Below are 14,748 nucleotides of genomic sequence, written 5' to 3'. Positions count from 1 at the left end.
CTACCAGTTGCTCCCATAGTGACTGCCAGCCGTTCAGAAAAGCAACTGAGCGCGCCTGCCAACTCTTTTTTTGTCTTAGATGTACGTTGCATCCCAGTGACCAACTGGCCTTGGAAGGCCCTTTGTCTCGGGTGAAGTCCTTGAAGAAATCCCTCCGGCAGTCGTTCAGGCGGATCCGGAGAAGCAGGGTGTCTAGCAGGAAGCGGCGAGCTGGTGGTGGGATCACTGGGGAGGTGAGTCAGTCTGTCTCGAAGGGCTTGTCTATGTGGTGGGTAAGCTCACAGTAGCTAATGCACACCAGCTGTTCTGCACTAACTCCCCATGTAGACACTCTTGCTGCACATTGAAGTGCCTTTGTGTGTGTTCACTTAATACACTTTGGAGTCATATTAAGCTAAACTGCCTCAGGGCACCCTTCGTGCACAGTAAGTGTGTGCACTTGTGGGGAGTCAGTGTACAGTAAGCTAGAGTGTGAATTTAAAGCACACTAACTTCCCCATGTAGACAAGCCCTAAGCTTGAGCCCTGTAAGTCCTGCTTGGATATCAGTGGGTGGAACAGGATAATGCGGATGTTCTTACTCTTCAGTCTTAGGCCTGGTCTATACTACAGGGTTAAGTCAATGTAAGACTGCTTATTCTGACATAACTCTGTAAGCGACTACACTAACATGTATCTCCCACCAATGTAACTCCCCCACTAGACCAACTTAACTCCACCTCAGTGAGAGGCATAGTGCTTAAGTCAGTGTAGTTAGGTCAACAGTGTCAGTGTAGATACTGCGTTGCTTACATCGACTGTTGCTGCCTTTCAGATACCATCTCAAAATGTCCCACATTGGCAGTTAAATTGGTGCACTCGCCCCTGGTGAGGACATGCACTACGATCAGAAGGAGCATAGTGTGGATGTGTAAAACCAATTCAATTACTGCGGTGGCTGTACATCAATGTAACTTAGGTCAGTTTAATTTTGTAGTGTAGACTTGCCCTTACTGTACCAATTGCATAATGGCCTGCACTCAGGGCATGCCTACAGAATTAAGTTGACCTAACTTAGGTCAGCATATAGCCGCCACAGTAATTGTGCATTCTACACTTTGCTCCTTGTGTTGGCAGTGTGCATCCTCACCAGGAGTGCTCGTATCAATTGTACTGTCAGTGCGGGGCATTGTGGGATAGCTGTTGAAAGCTGGTAACAGTCTATGTAATCAACGCAGTGTCTATACTGATACTGAGTCCCCCTAACTACATCGGCATTGACTCTATACCTCTCATGAAGGAGAAGATAAGTTGGCATAGCAGGGCAGTTACATCGGCAGGAGCGAAATTTTAGTGTAAACCAGGGGTTGGCAACCTTTCAGCAGTGGTGTGCCGAGTCTTCATTCATTCACTCACTCTAATTTAAGGTTTCGCATGCCGGTAATACATGTTAACGTTCTTAGAAGGTCTCTTTCTGTAAGTCTATAATATATAACTAAACTATTGTTGTATGTAAAGTAAATAAGGTTTTTTAAATGTTTAAGAAGCTTCATTTAAAATTAAATAAAATGCAGAGCCCTCCGGACCAGTGACCAGGACCCAGGCAGTGTGAGTGCCACTGAAAATCAGCTTGCTTGCCGCCTTCGGCACCCATGCCATAGGTTGCCTACCCCTGGTGTGAACCCTTACATACTTAGGTCAATGTAAGCTAACTCTAGTGTACCAGGCCTCGTCTTGTCACTCCTAACATTGGTAAATATTTACTCCTAGGGGTATTCTGTGCCAAAAGATTAAAAATTCTGCACACTATTTTCAAATTCTGCATATTTTATTTGTCAAAATAACACAATATAATCACACCAGTTTCGGTTATTCTTGCTCATTTATTTCAAAATACTGGTCAGAAAGTATATCTGTAACAATACAGATCTTTCTCTGGCAAAACCTGCTGTCTGGAGTTGAACCTGTGGGGTGAAATAAAAATGCAGAAATTCATCAAGGACCAAAGTTGGGTATTTTTCTTCACTTGCTTGCCACTGCCTTTCTCCTCCCCTACACTATATAAAGAGGTTCTAGGGGAGATTGAGGGAGGTTTTATACCCAAAGTTAAATTCCCCTCTAGAGAGGAAGACTCTCTATAAAGGTAACTACTTGATGTCTTTGAGAGACAAGGTACCTGAGGTAATAACCTTTATTGGACCAGTTTCTGTTGGTGAGAGGGACAAGCTTTCAAGTTCCACAGAGTTCTTCTTTGGGTCTGGGAAAGATCATCAGTGTCACAGCTAACACAAGGTGGAATAGGTTGTTAAGCATAAGGAGTTAACGTTGCAAGAAACCATTCAAAATGAAGTGTACAATTAATACTTCTGCAGTCCTAGGACAAAGGAGAGTTAGTGGGTTACAGATTGTTGTAATGAGATAGAAAGCCAGTGTCGCTACTGAGTCCATGATTTTTGGTGTCCAGCAGAGTTATGAATTTAAACTCCCAGGCTTGTCGTTTAAGGTGTTGTGCAGGTTTCCTTTGACAAATTGGACTGAGAAGTCAGATACAGAGTGCTCATTTTGTGAAAAGTATTCACCCCCCGGGTGATATGTTGATTTTTGTCTTATTTTTTTTCTCTGACTTCATTCGAGAGCATAGTGGATTATCTTGTTTCACCCACATAGTTGTTGGGGCATTTGATTCACCAGATAAGGTGCACCACATGTGATAGGCATGTGTAGGCGCCGTGGATCTTGTGTTCTGGGGTATTGATCATTATAGCAGTGAAGATAAGACTGCAGGTTTTGCACCTCTTAGGGCAGTGTCTGGTACTGGTTTTAGTTGGTGTATTCTGGTCTGTGCGGAGCTTGCTTCTGATAGTTGTTTGAAGGCCAGAAAAGGCGATTTGGGAAAGATTTTTAAGGATCTGGTCCCCATCAAGTATGAGTTGCAATTATTTGATACCCCATATGGGTTCCAGTATGGGGTGGTATGTGATAACTAGGGAGGTGCGGTCAGCGGCTCTTTTTTTTTTTTTCTGAATTGGAGCAGGTTTTCTCAGGGAATTAGGGTACCCTGTTTCATGATGTGGTCTGCTTCTCTGATGGAGAAGTTTGATGAAGGTGATTTTAAGTGTGTCCTGGATTTTCTCCTCAGAGCATATTCTGTGGTATCTGAGTGCCTGGCTGTAGATAACTGATTTCTTGGCGTATCTGGATTGGTTGCTGGATCTGTGAAAGGGTTCTGTTGTTGAAGCTGATCATGGTGTTCAGGAAGTTGATGCTGGTGCAGGAGCATTGTAGAGTGTTTGATGGATGGGTGGTGGTAGTTCAAGTTGTGGTGGAAATCTGAGGGAGTTTAGGTCATCAGTCCAGCAGATGAAAATATAATTGATGTATCTCAGGTATGCCATTGACTTTGTGGAGCATGGTCCAGGAATTCTCCCTCAAGGTGGCCTATGAAGAGGTTGGCATATTGGGGAAACATCTTAGTACCCATGGCTGTTTCCATGGTTTGGACAAATCGTTGAATATAAAGTTGTTATGGGTGAGGATGAAATGGATGAATTTGGCAATGTGCTTGGGCTGGATATCTGAGTGTTGTCCATTTTCTTGTAGATATTTGAGGCAGACAGTGATGCTATCATCATGAGGGTTGTTGGTGTATAGGGAAGTGAGATCCATCGGCCAATATGGTGATCTGAGAGAGTTTGTTGGTTTTGTGGTGTTTGTGGAGGAAGTGGGTTATGTTCTGGAGGAAGCTGGCCCTTTGTGTGGTGAGTGGTTTGAGCATGGTCTCTGAGAGTCCTGATATTTCCTGAGTAAGAGCGCTATGACCAGATATGTTGGGTCTGCCTGGGTTCCCTTGTTTGTGTTTCTTGGGAGGCATGTAGAAGATTCCTGGTGCATGTTCATGGGAGATGAGATGGTAGAGTTTCTCTTGGAGTTGTCTGTGGAAGGATTTGGTGAAATCCTTAAATTCCTATGTGAATTGTGATATGGGGTTGTCCTTGAGTTCTTTATGGGAAGTGGTGTCAGGGTTGTCAGTTGGTCTTGTTTATGTAGTTGTCATGGTTGAGAACTATGATGTCACCCTCTTTTGTCTGCTGGCTTGGTCGCTATTTGGTGGTTGGATTTCAGGGGCTGTATAGCTGTCTTTTCAACAGAGGTTGGCCCAATAAAAGTTCACCAATGGAAGTTGATCTAATGAGATATTACCTCGCCCAGCTTGTTTCTTTCATATCCTGGGACCAATACGGCTACAACAACGCAAGCAAAAATGAAAGATGTCTTTGAGTCTAGTGCTCCCTCAGTTCAGCCTATTGCACTAGCAAAAGTGGCCAGTGTTGGAGAAATGCAGTTTTCTTGCAATATGCAGGAGGAAGTTAAGGAAATGAAAATCAAATTCTCATCTTTCTGTAGGATTCAGGCAAACTGAATAGCCCTGTTCCTATTCAGGCAAACTGAATAGCCTCTGCACATTCACTCTTATGGGATGCACAGGCCTGGGCTGGAACATCCTGCTAGTGTGAATATGCAGAGTCCCTTTTGAAGAACCTGGGTTACAAGTAAGTAACCTTAATTTAGCAGCATCTGTTAATCCGTACTTGCTGCCTCTCCAATGCTAGAAGGGATTGTTGAGGAGGAGGAAAGAGAAATGTTATGTCTAAGAGAACTTACTTCTCTTCCCCTCTGTTCTTCATGTGAAGGTGCAAGAGGCGAATTCCAAGTTTGACCAAGATGCATTACAGGAGATGGAATTGGCTCCAATCCAGAGGAAGATCGAAGCGCGGTCCGCAGAAGATTCCTTCACTGGCTTTGTGCGCACCTTGTACTTCGCAGACACCTTTTTGAGAGACAGTGAGTAGAATGAGCTCTCCCCCGGCCATACTCTGCACTAAGTGAAAAGAAAGCCCAGCACCTCCCTTGTACTCCCTGCAGCACTGAAACTATTCAGTCTAAAGCCAAAGTAAATGAGTGAGAGCAGAGCTGTTCTGTATGATCGCTGCCAGCTGCTGATTGACCCATGACTAAATGAGTTCACCTTGGGGGAGAATTTGAAGAATGTGGTTTTCAGATAGGATGAAGCTTCTTTGGTCTTAAACGCCATTCATAGTCTCTTCACCTCTGACTGCCAAAAGTCAATCCCTTGACAAGAAGAGGATGTGGGTCCCCTTAATCCTGCTGGGGATGCATCAGATTCCAAACTGATACTACATCTGAATTTCCCTCTAATCATGTATGTGCTTGGGTTAATGTGAGCACACACATTTGCATACAGACAGTAGAACCACTCCATCATGTTTAAAAGTTCCTGGAGAGACATTCTGCTCATGGGCTTTATCCCTGCTCCAGGTTCTCGCCACTGCCCCTCCTTGTGGGCAGGCACCAATGGAGGCACAGTCTATGCATTCTGTTTGCGTGTTCCGCCAGCGGAGAGAAGGATGGATGAGCCTGTCCGGGCAGAGCAGGGTGAGTATCACTCAGTAGTGGGAATATGTGAAACGGTCCTAATGGGATCAGAGGGGCTGCTATGTACTGCTAGAAAGGTGCAAAGCTGTTAGTTATAAATGGAGAGCAAGATGACTTGGAAACATTATGATTGGCCAGGCGAAGAGTTCAAATCACGTTTAGAGCCATAGTAGCTTGGAGTTTGGCTTTTGTTTATACAGTTGAACCTTAGAGTTACGAACGCGTCGGGAATGGAGGTTGTTTGTAACGGTGACCAAAACATTATGGTGGTTCATTCAAAAGTTTACAACTGAACATTGACTTAATACAACTTTGAAACTTTACAATGCGGAAGAGAAATGCTGCTTTTCCTTTACTTTAGTAGTTTACATTTAACACAGTACTGTACTGTGTTTGCTTTTTTATATTTTTGGTCTCTTCTTCGGCCTGATTGTGTACCTCTGATTCCAAATGAAGTGTGTGGCTGACTGATCAGTTCATAACTCTGGTGTTCATAACTCTGAGGTTCTACTACCCCTTGAACCTCTTTAGTTTAAATTCCCATTAGGCTGCTGATGAAGGTACTACCCCTATACTCAGCCATTGAACTCTGCCAACAAGACATTTTCTCCCTCCCATCCTCCACTTTCTAGTTTATCATTCTGATGGGGGGCCCATTATGTCCCTTCGCTCCACCCTTAATAGTACGTGTGTATAGGTTAAAATGAGCCAGTTCTCTCAAACATGGTAAAAGTGGGAATCTGCTGTCTTGCTCATTTAAAACTCATTTGACCTTGGGCACTTAGTTAGGAGACAAAGACTCTAATTTATGGGCCAGTGGAGTCCGTGGACCTTGCCTAAAATTATCACTAAAAGGTGACTCTTTGGAACCTCCATACGCTAAATGTGACTGTTTTGAAAATGACTGTATCACCATTGTGTGCTTTTGCCTGTGGCGCTAATCCAGGAGGTGTTAGTTCAGAGCAAAAGTACATTAGGTGACCAGCATTATTTAATTATTCCGGCTTCAAATCCCAGTTTTTGCAATGACACTTGCTTGGACGGTTCATATCAGTAGTAGTCTCAGACGACATGTTGATGGATGCTTTGGGGAAACCTATAATAACAGCCTAATCCATTTATGCATTTCTTAAACCCTTGTCAGTTGGAATTTGGAAACAATGTTTGAATTCAGTTTAAATGCCCATTCTAGTTAAACTGGGTTCTAAAGCTGTTTGACCTCACAGCATGAAAGGAGTTGAATTATTAGGTGCACATTCTAGCCTAGGATGGCTTTAACATGGCTGATGAAAATGCTTTAGAAACTACTCTTGGTAAAGTGTCCTTTCTAGAATCATGACTTTAGGGCAAGCAGTTAACTAACATTTTCTACAGATACAGGTGCTGGTGCATAAGCAAAGGAAGCAAACACAGAGAGCTACATAGGTCTCTCCTTTTATATTAAAAAAGTTTGCCAGATGGAAGACTCTGGGTGTAGAAATGTACCATTGTCTCATTTCAAGAGGATGCAGCAAAGAGTCCTGTGGCACCTTATAGACTAACAGACATTTTGCAGCATGAGCTTTCGTGGGTGAACCATGTCATAGGGTCTCACCCCCACTTTGAGCTTGTGGGTTCAAAGATGGGGACCCGCATGTATTCTGCCACCATGTCATAGGTCTCACCCCCCACTTGGAGCTGTTGGGTTCCAATGTAACTAAAATCCTAGTTTAGATCTAGTAAGCTGCCACCACTCAATCAGAGGATGTATGTGAGTTCTAACACTGTATGCTTGTCACATCCTCTCGGCTGGTATCATACCTGTCTTTTTTTTTTTTCTCACCCTTCTCCACATCTTGTCTGTCTAGCCAAGGAAATTCAGCTGATGCACAGGGCTCCTGTTGTGGGGATACTTGTCTTGGATGGGCATGGCACTCCCCTCCCAGAGCCGCTAGAAGTAGCACATGATCTTTCCAAGAGTCCTGATATGCAAGGCAGCCATCAACTTCTTGTGGTGTCTGAAGAGCAGTTTAAGGTAAATACAGTCCACATGCATCTCGTCTGATATAAATTCCCTTTTTTAAGGTATTAACCTGTACCCCTAGGGATGGATTACAGTAGCTCCTAGGAACTGCAGTGTAGGATTAGGCTCCCTGCCCCACAGAACATAGACGTGGTGTCAGGGCAGAACTAGTGCATGAAATGGACAAGTGGAAGTGGGAGTTTAGCATAATGCAGATGGAGAATATATGAATGTTTGTAGATTTATTTAAAACTCTTTGACAGCTGCAGTAATTGGGCATTGGGAGAAGCTTTAGATTCTGCAGATTAGCGTTTAGGGGACATGACTCTTTAAAAAGGACGCTGAGAATTGGCAAGTGTTCAAAAATTGTTCACTGTTTTTGCAGAATAGTTCCATAACCAGTAATTGGCTAGTTTAAGGAAGGAGTCTCTAGGAATTATTTATCAGGGGATCTCCTTGACATTTTAATGTGGTAGGAGTGGGCTATTGGGTTCATCAGTTTTTCCCTGTGGATATACTTTGTGGCTGGAGGGGAAGGGGTTTGAGAGGACAGGATAGAAGTCGTAACGAGAGTCTGCAATTTGAAGCCTTACATTTTCTCCCATTGACTTGAGTGAGAGCAGGAACAGGCCCTGAAGTTGAGACCATGGCTGGCTACACTTATGCCTGTTCAGTATCCCATGATATCCAGGCCTCATTTTAAGCAGGAGGCAGATTCAGACCTTCATTTCTGTGCATGCTGTTGGGCAAAGGTTCCCTATGAATCAAGGCTTTGTTAAGCAGGAAGGAGCAGCACCATTCCTGAGATGGGGTTGTTGGCAGTGTACAGCGTGGAGGTGTATTATGTGGCTTTTTTCCTCCTGGCAGGTATTCACGCTGCCCAAGGTTAGCTCTAAACTGAAGCTCAAGCTGACAGCTCTGGAAGGCTGTAGGGTACGAAAGGTGACAGTCGCTAACTTTGGCAGCTGCAAGACTGAAGATTATAGTGAAAATAACCTGGCCATCCTCACTAACCTGGGAGACATTCAGATCATCTCTCTGCCCTTCCTCAAGTTGCAGATCCGCTACCCCTGTATCCGTAAGGAAGACGTGAGCGGCATTGCTTCCTGTGTCTTCACCAAATATGGCCAAGGTAATGGCACAAACAGCGTAAGCTCCCCTAGATCACTCGCCTCTGCCATGTCTTCGGAACCCTTTGTTTCACTGTTCTTTAAACTTAGCATTGGTTTTGCTTCCATAATGAGCACGTTGAATCCTCTTTGTAGCCATTCAGATCCAACACACATTAGGTGCAAACTCACCTCACAATAGAGGGTGGTGTCCGTTGTTCCATATTTCTTGACAGGCCTCAAAATAAGATGCCTGTATTTTGGCATCTTCCTGAGCTGCTGGATAGCTCTTCCTGAGTCACTGCTCCACAAGACTTTCATTTCAAACTGGCATCTGTGGAAGAGCTCCTCCCAGGCCACTCGCTTTCCCCTTTCACATCTCCAAAAGGGAAGGAACAAACCCATAGTGTAACTGTGGAAAGAGTGGGTGCTGCTCAGGCTCTTGTCCTGGGGGTTGTAGCTGAAAGAACTCTCAAACTGCAGGTCTCGGTCACGTGGCGCACAGGGTTTTAAAAAGAGCACAAAGCAATCATCAGTTGGTCAATTGCCGGCTTGACCCCTTAATGAGGCAGGTGCAGTATGCTTCTCCAAAGCCCCAGTGCATTGGTTTGGAGGAAATATAAACAAGATGCCCTTTCTGTGGAGTAGAGTACAATTAGATCTCATTTCCTTTTAGGCTGTGATTCTGGATTTTGGCTTCTGAACATGCGTTCTCTCATGAAGCAAATGCCCTTTACATTTTCCCCTCTAGGTTTTTATCTGATTTCACCATCAGAGTTTGAGAGGTTCTCCCTGTCTACCAAATGGTTGGTTGAGCCCCGGTGTGTTGTGGATACACCAGAAATTACAGGCAACAACTACTTGCACAACAAATCTGGCATGGAGAAGGCTACAAGGAAATCCAGGTAAGACTAGCTAAAAAGCTCTCTGTAGGAGCACCATGCCCCTCTCTCGTTAGCGTTTCCATTACGGCTTGTGTTTGAAGGGTGGTCTACTTCTAAATCTAGTCTCCCTGGCTTGATCCGGACAGGACCATACTACTGTGAGTTCTAAATGTTCTTGTCTGCCCTTCTTCCCGTCCAAGCTCACTGTGATGCATTATCTTGTGGCGCCAGAGATCCCTTTCTTTCCAAAAAGGACTGGACAGGGCTTCCTTTGAAGACTGTTGACATCACTCCAAACTGATTGCCATGAGGTAGAGCCCTGCGCGGGGCTATTCTTCAATCCTGCTTCGCTATTATGGCAGCAGGTCCTGCGGGACTTGGAGGATTCCGGTCCCACTGCAGGGCTCTACCATAAGGCAATATAACTTTCTCCCTGGTCCTTCCCCTACCAGCTGTCTTACATTTCCCACTTCCAACTTTCTATGAGTGACATCTTTTGAGGGCACTGCATGTAACTTCCCACCTCTCCACTCATTTGCACTTTGTCATATTACTTGTTTTCAGTCTATTATGTAGCAGACCCGACTGTTGCTTTGTAGTTTGAACCCTGATGTTCTTCCTTGTGGAAGCAGATCTTCCCTAGAGGTGGTGTGTTTTGATGCAAGTCCCCTAAGAGGGGTGTTTAAGGAAAAACTGGGGAGTTCTAGCCACTGGGGACCTTCCCTGTCACCCACCATCCTAATGCATCTCTCAGCTGCTTGCTCAGGACACCCCTCTGCATTAGCATGCGTGCTCTGACTGACCCAGAGGAATCTTTCCTTGTCTGATCAAGGAATGTACAAGAATCTACTTGCCTCTGATACCTTTTTGAACCTTCTTCCCCAGGGACTCAGGCAGGAGTTCTGGTGACCCCGGAGAACATGATGGTAAGCAGGCAACAAATGTATTTATTTAACTTAGTGACATGTATAAATGTTTTTTAAGCCTTTGCGATTGGTGGTCATATTTTCTTCAAAGAAAGGAGGTGAGGAGCTGTAGTGTTGGGAAGAGGGAGATTGTTCTCTCTTCGTGAGAAGTAGTCATCTCAGAACCTTCAGGTGACCTGGATGTGTCAGGTTCTACAGCAGGCTGATCTTGGATTGTTTTTAGAAAGGGAAGCCCAGTCGTGCTATGAAGAAGGGATTGTGGGTATGAGTGTGGAATCTTTGACTATTTAACGAGCACTTTGCAGTGATGCTGTCTCTAGAACAAGCCAAACTGGGCTTAATAAGTATCCACCTCGTTTTTTGTATTTGCGATGTTTCCCATAGTTCCTGTCACTGTAGTGTTCTACGTACATATTGCCTTTATCCCCCATGAAAAGTTGTTGGACGTCAACCTGTTTTCTGCCTTTCAGAGAGGAAGTCTGGGAGGTTGATGGAACATGCCTTACTCAATGATGAAAGTGAGTGAGACAAAATTGGAGCTGCTGGAGGGGCAGCTGCGCCGGTTGGTGGGGGTGACGTGTAGCCTTCTGTAGTGGAGGCATGGACTGTTCATCCTCCTGGTTACAACAGACTGTTGCAGCTCCAGAAATTACATAATGCCAGAATAGAATGATTTATTTGCATTACTGAGCCCCTAGGAGCCTCAGTAATGGACTAAGACCCCATTGGGCTAGGTGCTGGACAAGCACAACAGAAAGAGAATCCCTCCTCCAAAGATCCATATCAGCTTTATTTCATGGATTGGTGAGGGTGGGAGTGTCCTAAGGAAAAGAGATGATAAAGCTCCGTATAGCTGCCTACCTGCTTCCATTGTTGCCTACACAAGGAACTTCACTTTCCAGCAGTACCCAAAAATGAAGGGCCAATTGGAACTGGCTGTCTTCCTGGACTGCTAGCATGCTGGTGCTGGCAGCATTTCTTCTGGAGACACTGCTTGGCTTCTGTGTGCCAGCCCCTTATTCAGAGTTTTGTAGTTATGTCAGAGGCTGGTGCTGCAGAAGAGGCAGTGATATTTAAAGGCCTGACAGTCATGGAGGAGGCAGGAAGACAGGTTTTAAAGGCTATTCTGAAACGAGGTGCAGTGGAAGTAGCATGTGCAATCAAGCTCTTAAAACAACCTCACTGTAAATGTTTACTGATTCAAGCAGAGGATCTTGCACATCTGCTCCCACTTCTCACTGCTCTTTAACTGTTTGCTTTCCAGAAGTTCTGAAGGAGATCCAAAGTACCCTGGAGGGGGACAGAAGGTGAGTACCCTCTGACCAATCTTCCTTTCTCCCTGGTGAGCTGGTAAAGGTGGGAAAATGGGGAGAATATCCAGCACAATGGCAGATGCTAATGCTTCACTGCAACATCAACTGCTCATATGTGTGTGTTGCAAACTGGTCCAAAGAGAAACTTGTTCTACGCAAGAACAACTCCCTTGAGTTTTTATGAATAATCCTTTGTCTCTTTCTCTTGGAGAAACAGAAGCGATCACATTTCCATATCCCAAAGGAGCAGGACTCTGAGTACTCGCATACAGGTTCAAATCAACCCACATTACTCTCTGGGCAGGCCACATGGGCTTAGGTGGCTGAAGATGGGACTTGGGACAGGAACTCTAGGGATCTAATCCTGGCTCTGCACTGACTATAACTTGGACATGTATCTCTCTGCTCCAATTCCCTATCTCTACACATAGGCAATAAGTTACCTCATGGGTGCTGGGCTTTAACTCTTGTCCACAGAACACTTTTTGAGCTGTTCAGGTGACGGGCTACAGAAGTGGAGATGAATGACTGGCATTACAATTGATGCAAAATACTTTAGCGCTTGGTGGGGTAGGAAACCCAGGGTTTCCAAGGATCTGCGGAGAGGATGAGTGACTGCCTGACACACCTGCATGTACCTATCCAGATAGGGTGATTGCATTGCACTGATGGACTTTGCTCCCTTGTCATTGCAGGAGCTATGGAGAGAGAAATTCAAGAAGAATTCACGTAGGACATGGACTAAGTAATGGAGGAGGTAAGTGACGCCAAGGGTATTTCCAGGCTCTGGTGCAGCAACATGAGGCAAGAAGTGAAGGGTAGGCATTCCTAACAATCTGGTGCTTTACATTTACATGGCACTCCGCAGTGCGGCACTCTACAGCGGCGGTTCTCAACCATGGGTATGTGTACCCGGGGGGTATGCAGAGATCTTCCAGGGGGTACAGCAACTCTTCTAGATATTGGCCTAGTTTATAACAGGTACATAAAAAGCACTAGCAAAATCAGTACAAACTAAAACTTCATACAGACACTGACTTGTTTATACTGCTCTGTATACTAGACACTGAAATGTAAGTCCAAGATTTATATTCCAATTGATTTATTTATAATTATATGGTAGCAAGGAGAAAGTCAGCAATTTTTCAATAGCATTGTGCTGTGACACTTTTTTGTATGTTTGTCTGATTTTGTAAGCAAATAAAGTGAGGTGAAACTTGGGGTACATGTGACAAATCAGACTCCTGAAAGGGGTACAATAGTCTGGAAAGGTTGAGAGTCACTGCTCTACAGATCACCTCATCTGACTGGATGGGAGCCTGGTGGCTGCCTGATATGTCTGTGTGTTTGAGCAGCCTGGGTGCCACCTGAACAAACAAGTGCTGCCCAGTCCTGGATGGAGTGACAGAAGTTCCTCCTAAAACCCTGTCTTGCATTTTAAGCTGTTGAAATTTGCTGTGGGCTCTTTTTGAGAGACTTGCTGGTAGAGAGGGGCTCTCTAGCTGGGAGCATTGGGCCACGTAGAACTCCTTTGCATGTCACTAACCCTCTCCATCTCTTTGCAAGAAACCATGAGCAGGCTATGCTATGGCAGGCCTACGCTGCAGCATTGCTGCTTGTGCTGCATTCAGCACAGCCATGGGGGAAAAAAATCCCTTACAGGGTATGTATGTCTAGCCAGGGGGATAAACCAACTTGTCTGATGTGGATGTGCAGGCTGCCTGTTTTCTCTAAGGGAGTGTCTGGAAGCCAGGGCATAAGGCCTGTTGGGATTTGCATAAGGATGTGAGTTGATCTTGTGAGCATTGATGTGAACCCCAGATTAAAGATCAGACTGGCATGAGCTCTACAAACCTTCTACCCAATATGTTCCTGAATCGGGAGGGGGTTGGTGAGGGGGAGTTTATCTGTCCAGAATGATCCTAATATGATGCCACATGTTCTTTCCCTAAGCGGAATGATCAGACCTCAGCAAAGCCGCTGTGACTTCCTGGCATTGGATTGAGTGCCATAACACTACTGACTGGGAAAGCCGTCCCATGGAGAGGAGACCTCTACTTCTCCCTGCACAGCAGGAGACAAAGCTGCAACTCACTCATGTGTCTGCCTGCCTCTCCCCTTCGTGCCTCACCAGAAACCACCACCTCCTTCTGGAGTCTGCCTTGCACGGAGGCCAGAAGCAGACTGCCTGCTCTGATGCACCACAAGCCTCTGTGTACATCTTTGTAACTATTTTTAATGTTTGCACAATTTTCTCTTTTTCTACTGGGCTGGGTTTTAAATTATAAATGTTACTGCCCTGGGTGCAGAGTTTTAATAAACACACTGTTACCTCTGAGTGGTTTAAGATTATTTTTTGTACAATTTTTTAAATTGTATGGGTGTTTTGTTTTAATGGAAACGTATTTTAATAATGTACTTTTTAAAAAAAACAAACAAAAAACAAATGAAATAATATATCTGTCATTTTAGATCCCTGTGGCTGCTGTAATTGGTATTTGAATGAGGCATTCCGGTTAGGTTTTGTTTGACGGTACTGTTAACTGGTTTTACAGATTTGGGTAGAATCTATTTTTGTAGCTGTTCAGATTGGAGGAAATTTAATCAAACTTGATTTGTCTCTCAACACTACATTGCTCTTTTTGAAATAAATGAAAACGCTCAATTACCTTTTTGGTCATGGTCTGCTCCAGTATCTGCCACTTCGACAAAAGCCGGGACTCGCTGCTTTGCACGGTAGAAGCAGGGCAGCTTCAGGGGTTGGGACTCTCACCAGTATCTGCTCAGAAACTGACATGAAAGGCCAGTGTTGCTGATGAACCAATTCTAATCAGTGCATGTGTCTGATTAGAGGGAGGAGCTGTTAGCCTTTGCCTTCACGCTTGCCTCCTTCACCCACAGATTGGAGGGGCTTATGAATCCACCCCTAGAAATCTGATCTAGAAGCACTTCTAACTCTATCACATAGTAATTCATAGCATAATTAAAAAATCCTGGAGATTATCCTGTGCTGGTACTGAAAACTAGCTTGGGCACAGGGGGGTGGGGAGGAGAAGGGGAGGCTGTACAGTACATCCAAGCA

The 14,748-nt window shown here is 44.8% G+C and overlaps 1 protein-coding gene across 4 annotated transcripts in view; it reads left to right on the top strand.

Moving 5' to 3' along the window:
- Window positions 1–14,335, top strand: part of LLGL2 (LLGL scribble cell polarity complex component 2) — a 53,427-nt gene extending 39,092 nt beyond the window's left edge. For 2 of the 4 annotated variants that reach the window (XM_039500980.1, XM_039500981.1), the window contains exons 16-27: window positions 80–233; window positions 4,670–4,820; window positions 5,316–5,432; window positions 7,280–7,446; window positions 8,302–8,566; window positions 9,295–9,448; window positions 10,313–10,353; window positions 10,824–10,871; window positions 11,618–11,660; window positions 11,878–11,938; window positions 12,362–12,423; window positions 13,620–14,335. In XM_039500980.1, the coding sequence (XP_039356914.1) occupies window positions 80–233; window positions 4,670–4,820; window positions 5,316–5,432; window positions 7,280–7,446; window positions 8,302–8,566; window positions 9,295–9,448; window positions 10,313–10,353; window positions 10,824–10,871; window positions 11,618–11,660; window positions 11,878–11,938; window positions 12,362–12,415 (1,255 nt within the window). In that variant the 3' untranslated portion in view covers window positions 12,416–12,423; window positions 13,620–14,335. The remainder of the gene's footprint in view (window positions 1–79; window positions 234–4,669; window positions 4,821–5,315; window positions 5,433–7,279; window positions 7,447–8,301; window positions 8,567–9,294; window positions 9,449–10,312; window positions 10,354–10,823; window positions 10,872–11,617; window positions 11,661–11,877; window positions 11,939–12,361; window positions 12,424–13,619) is intronic. The other 2 variants (XM_039500982.1, XM_039500983.1) reach the window with 2 other exon arrangements.
- Window positions 14,336–14,748: the final 413 nt, after the last annotated feature.

This window comes from Mauremys reevesii, linkage group 15 (genome assembly GCF_016161935.1).
Source record: "Mauremys reevesii isolate NIE-2019 linkage group 15, ASM1616193v1, whole genome shotgun sequence".
In the NCBI taxonomy this organism is placed as follows: domain Eukaryota; kingdom Metazoa; phylum Chordata; order Testudines; family Geoemydidae; genus Mauremys; species Mauremys reevesii.
This window is presented reverse-complemented; position numbering and strand designations above follow the sequence as displayed.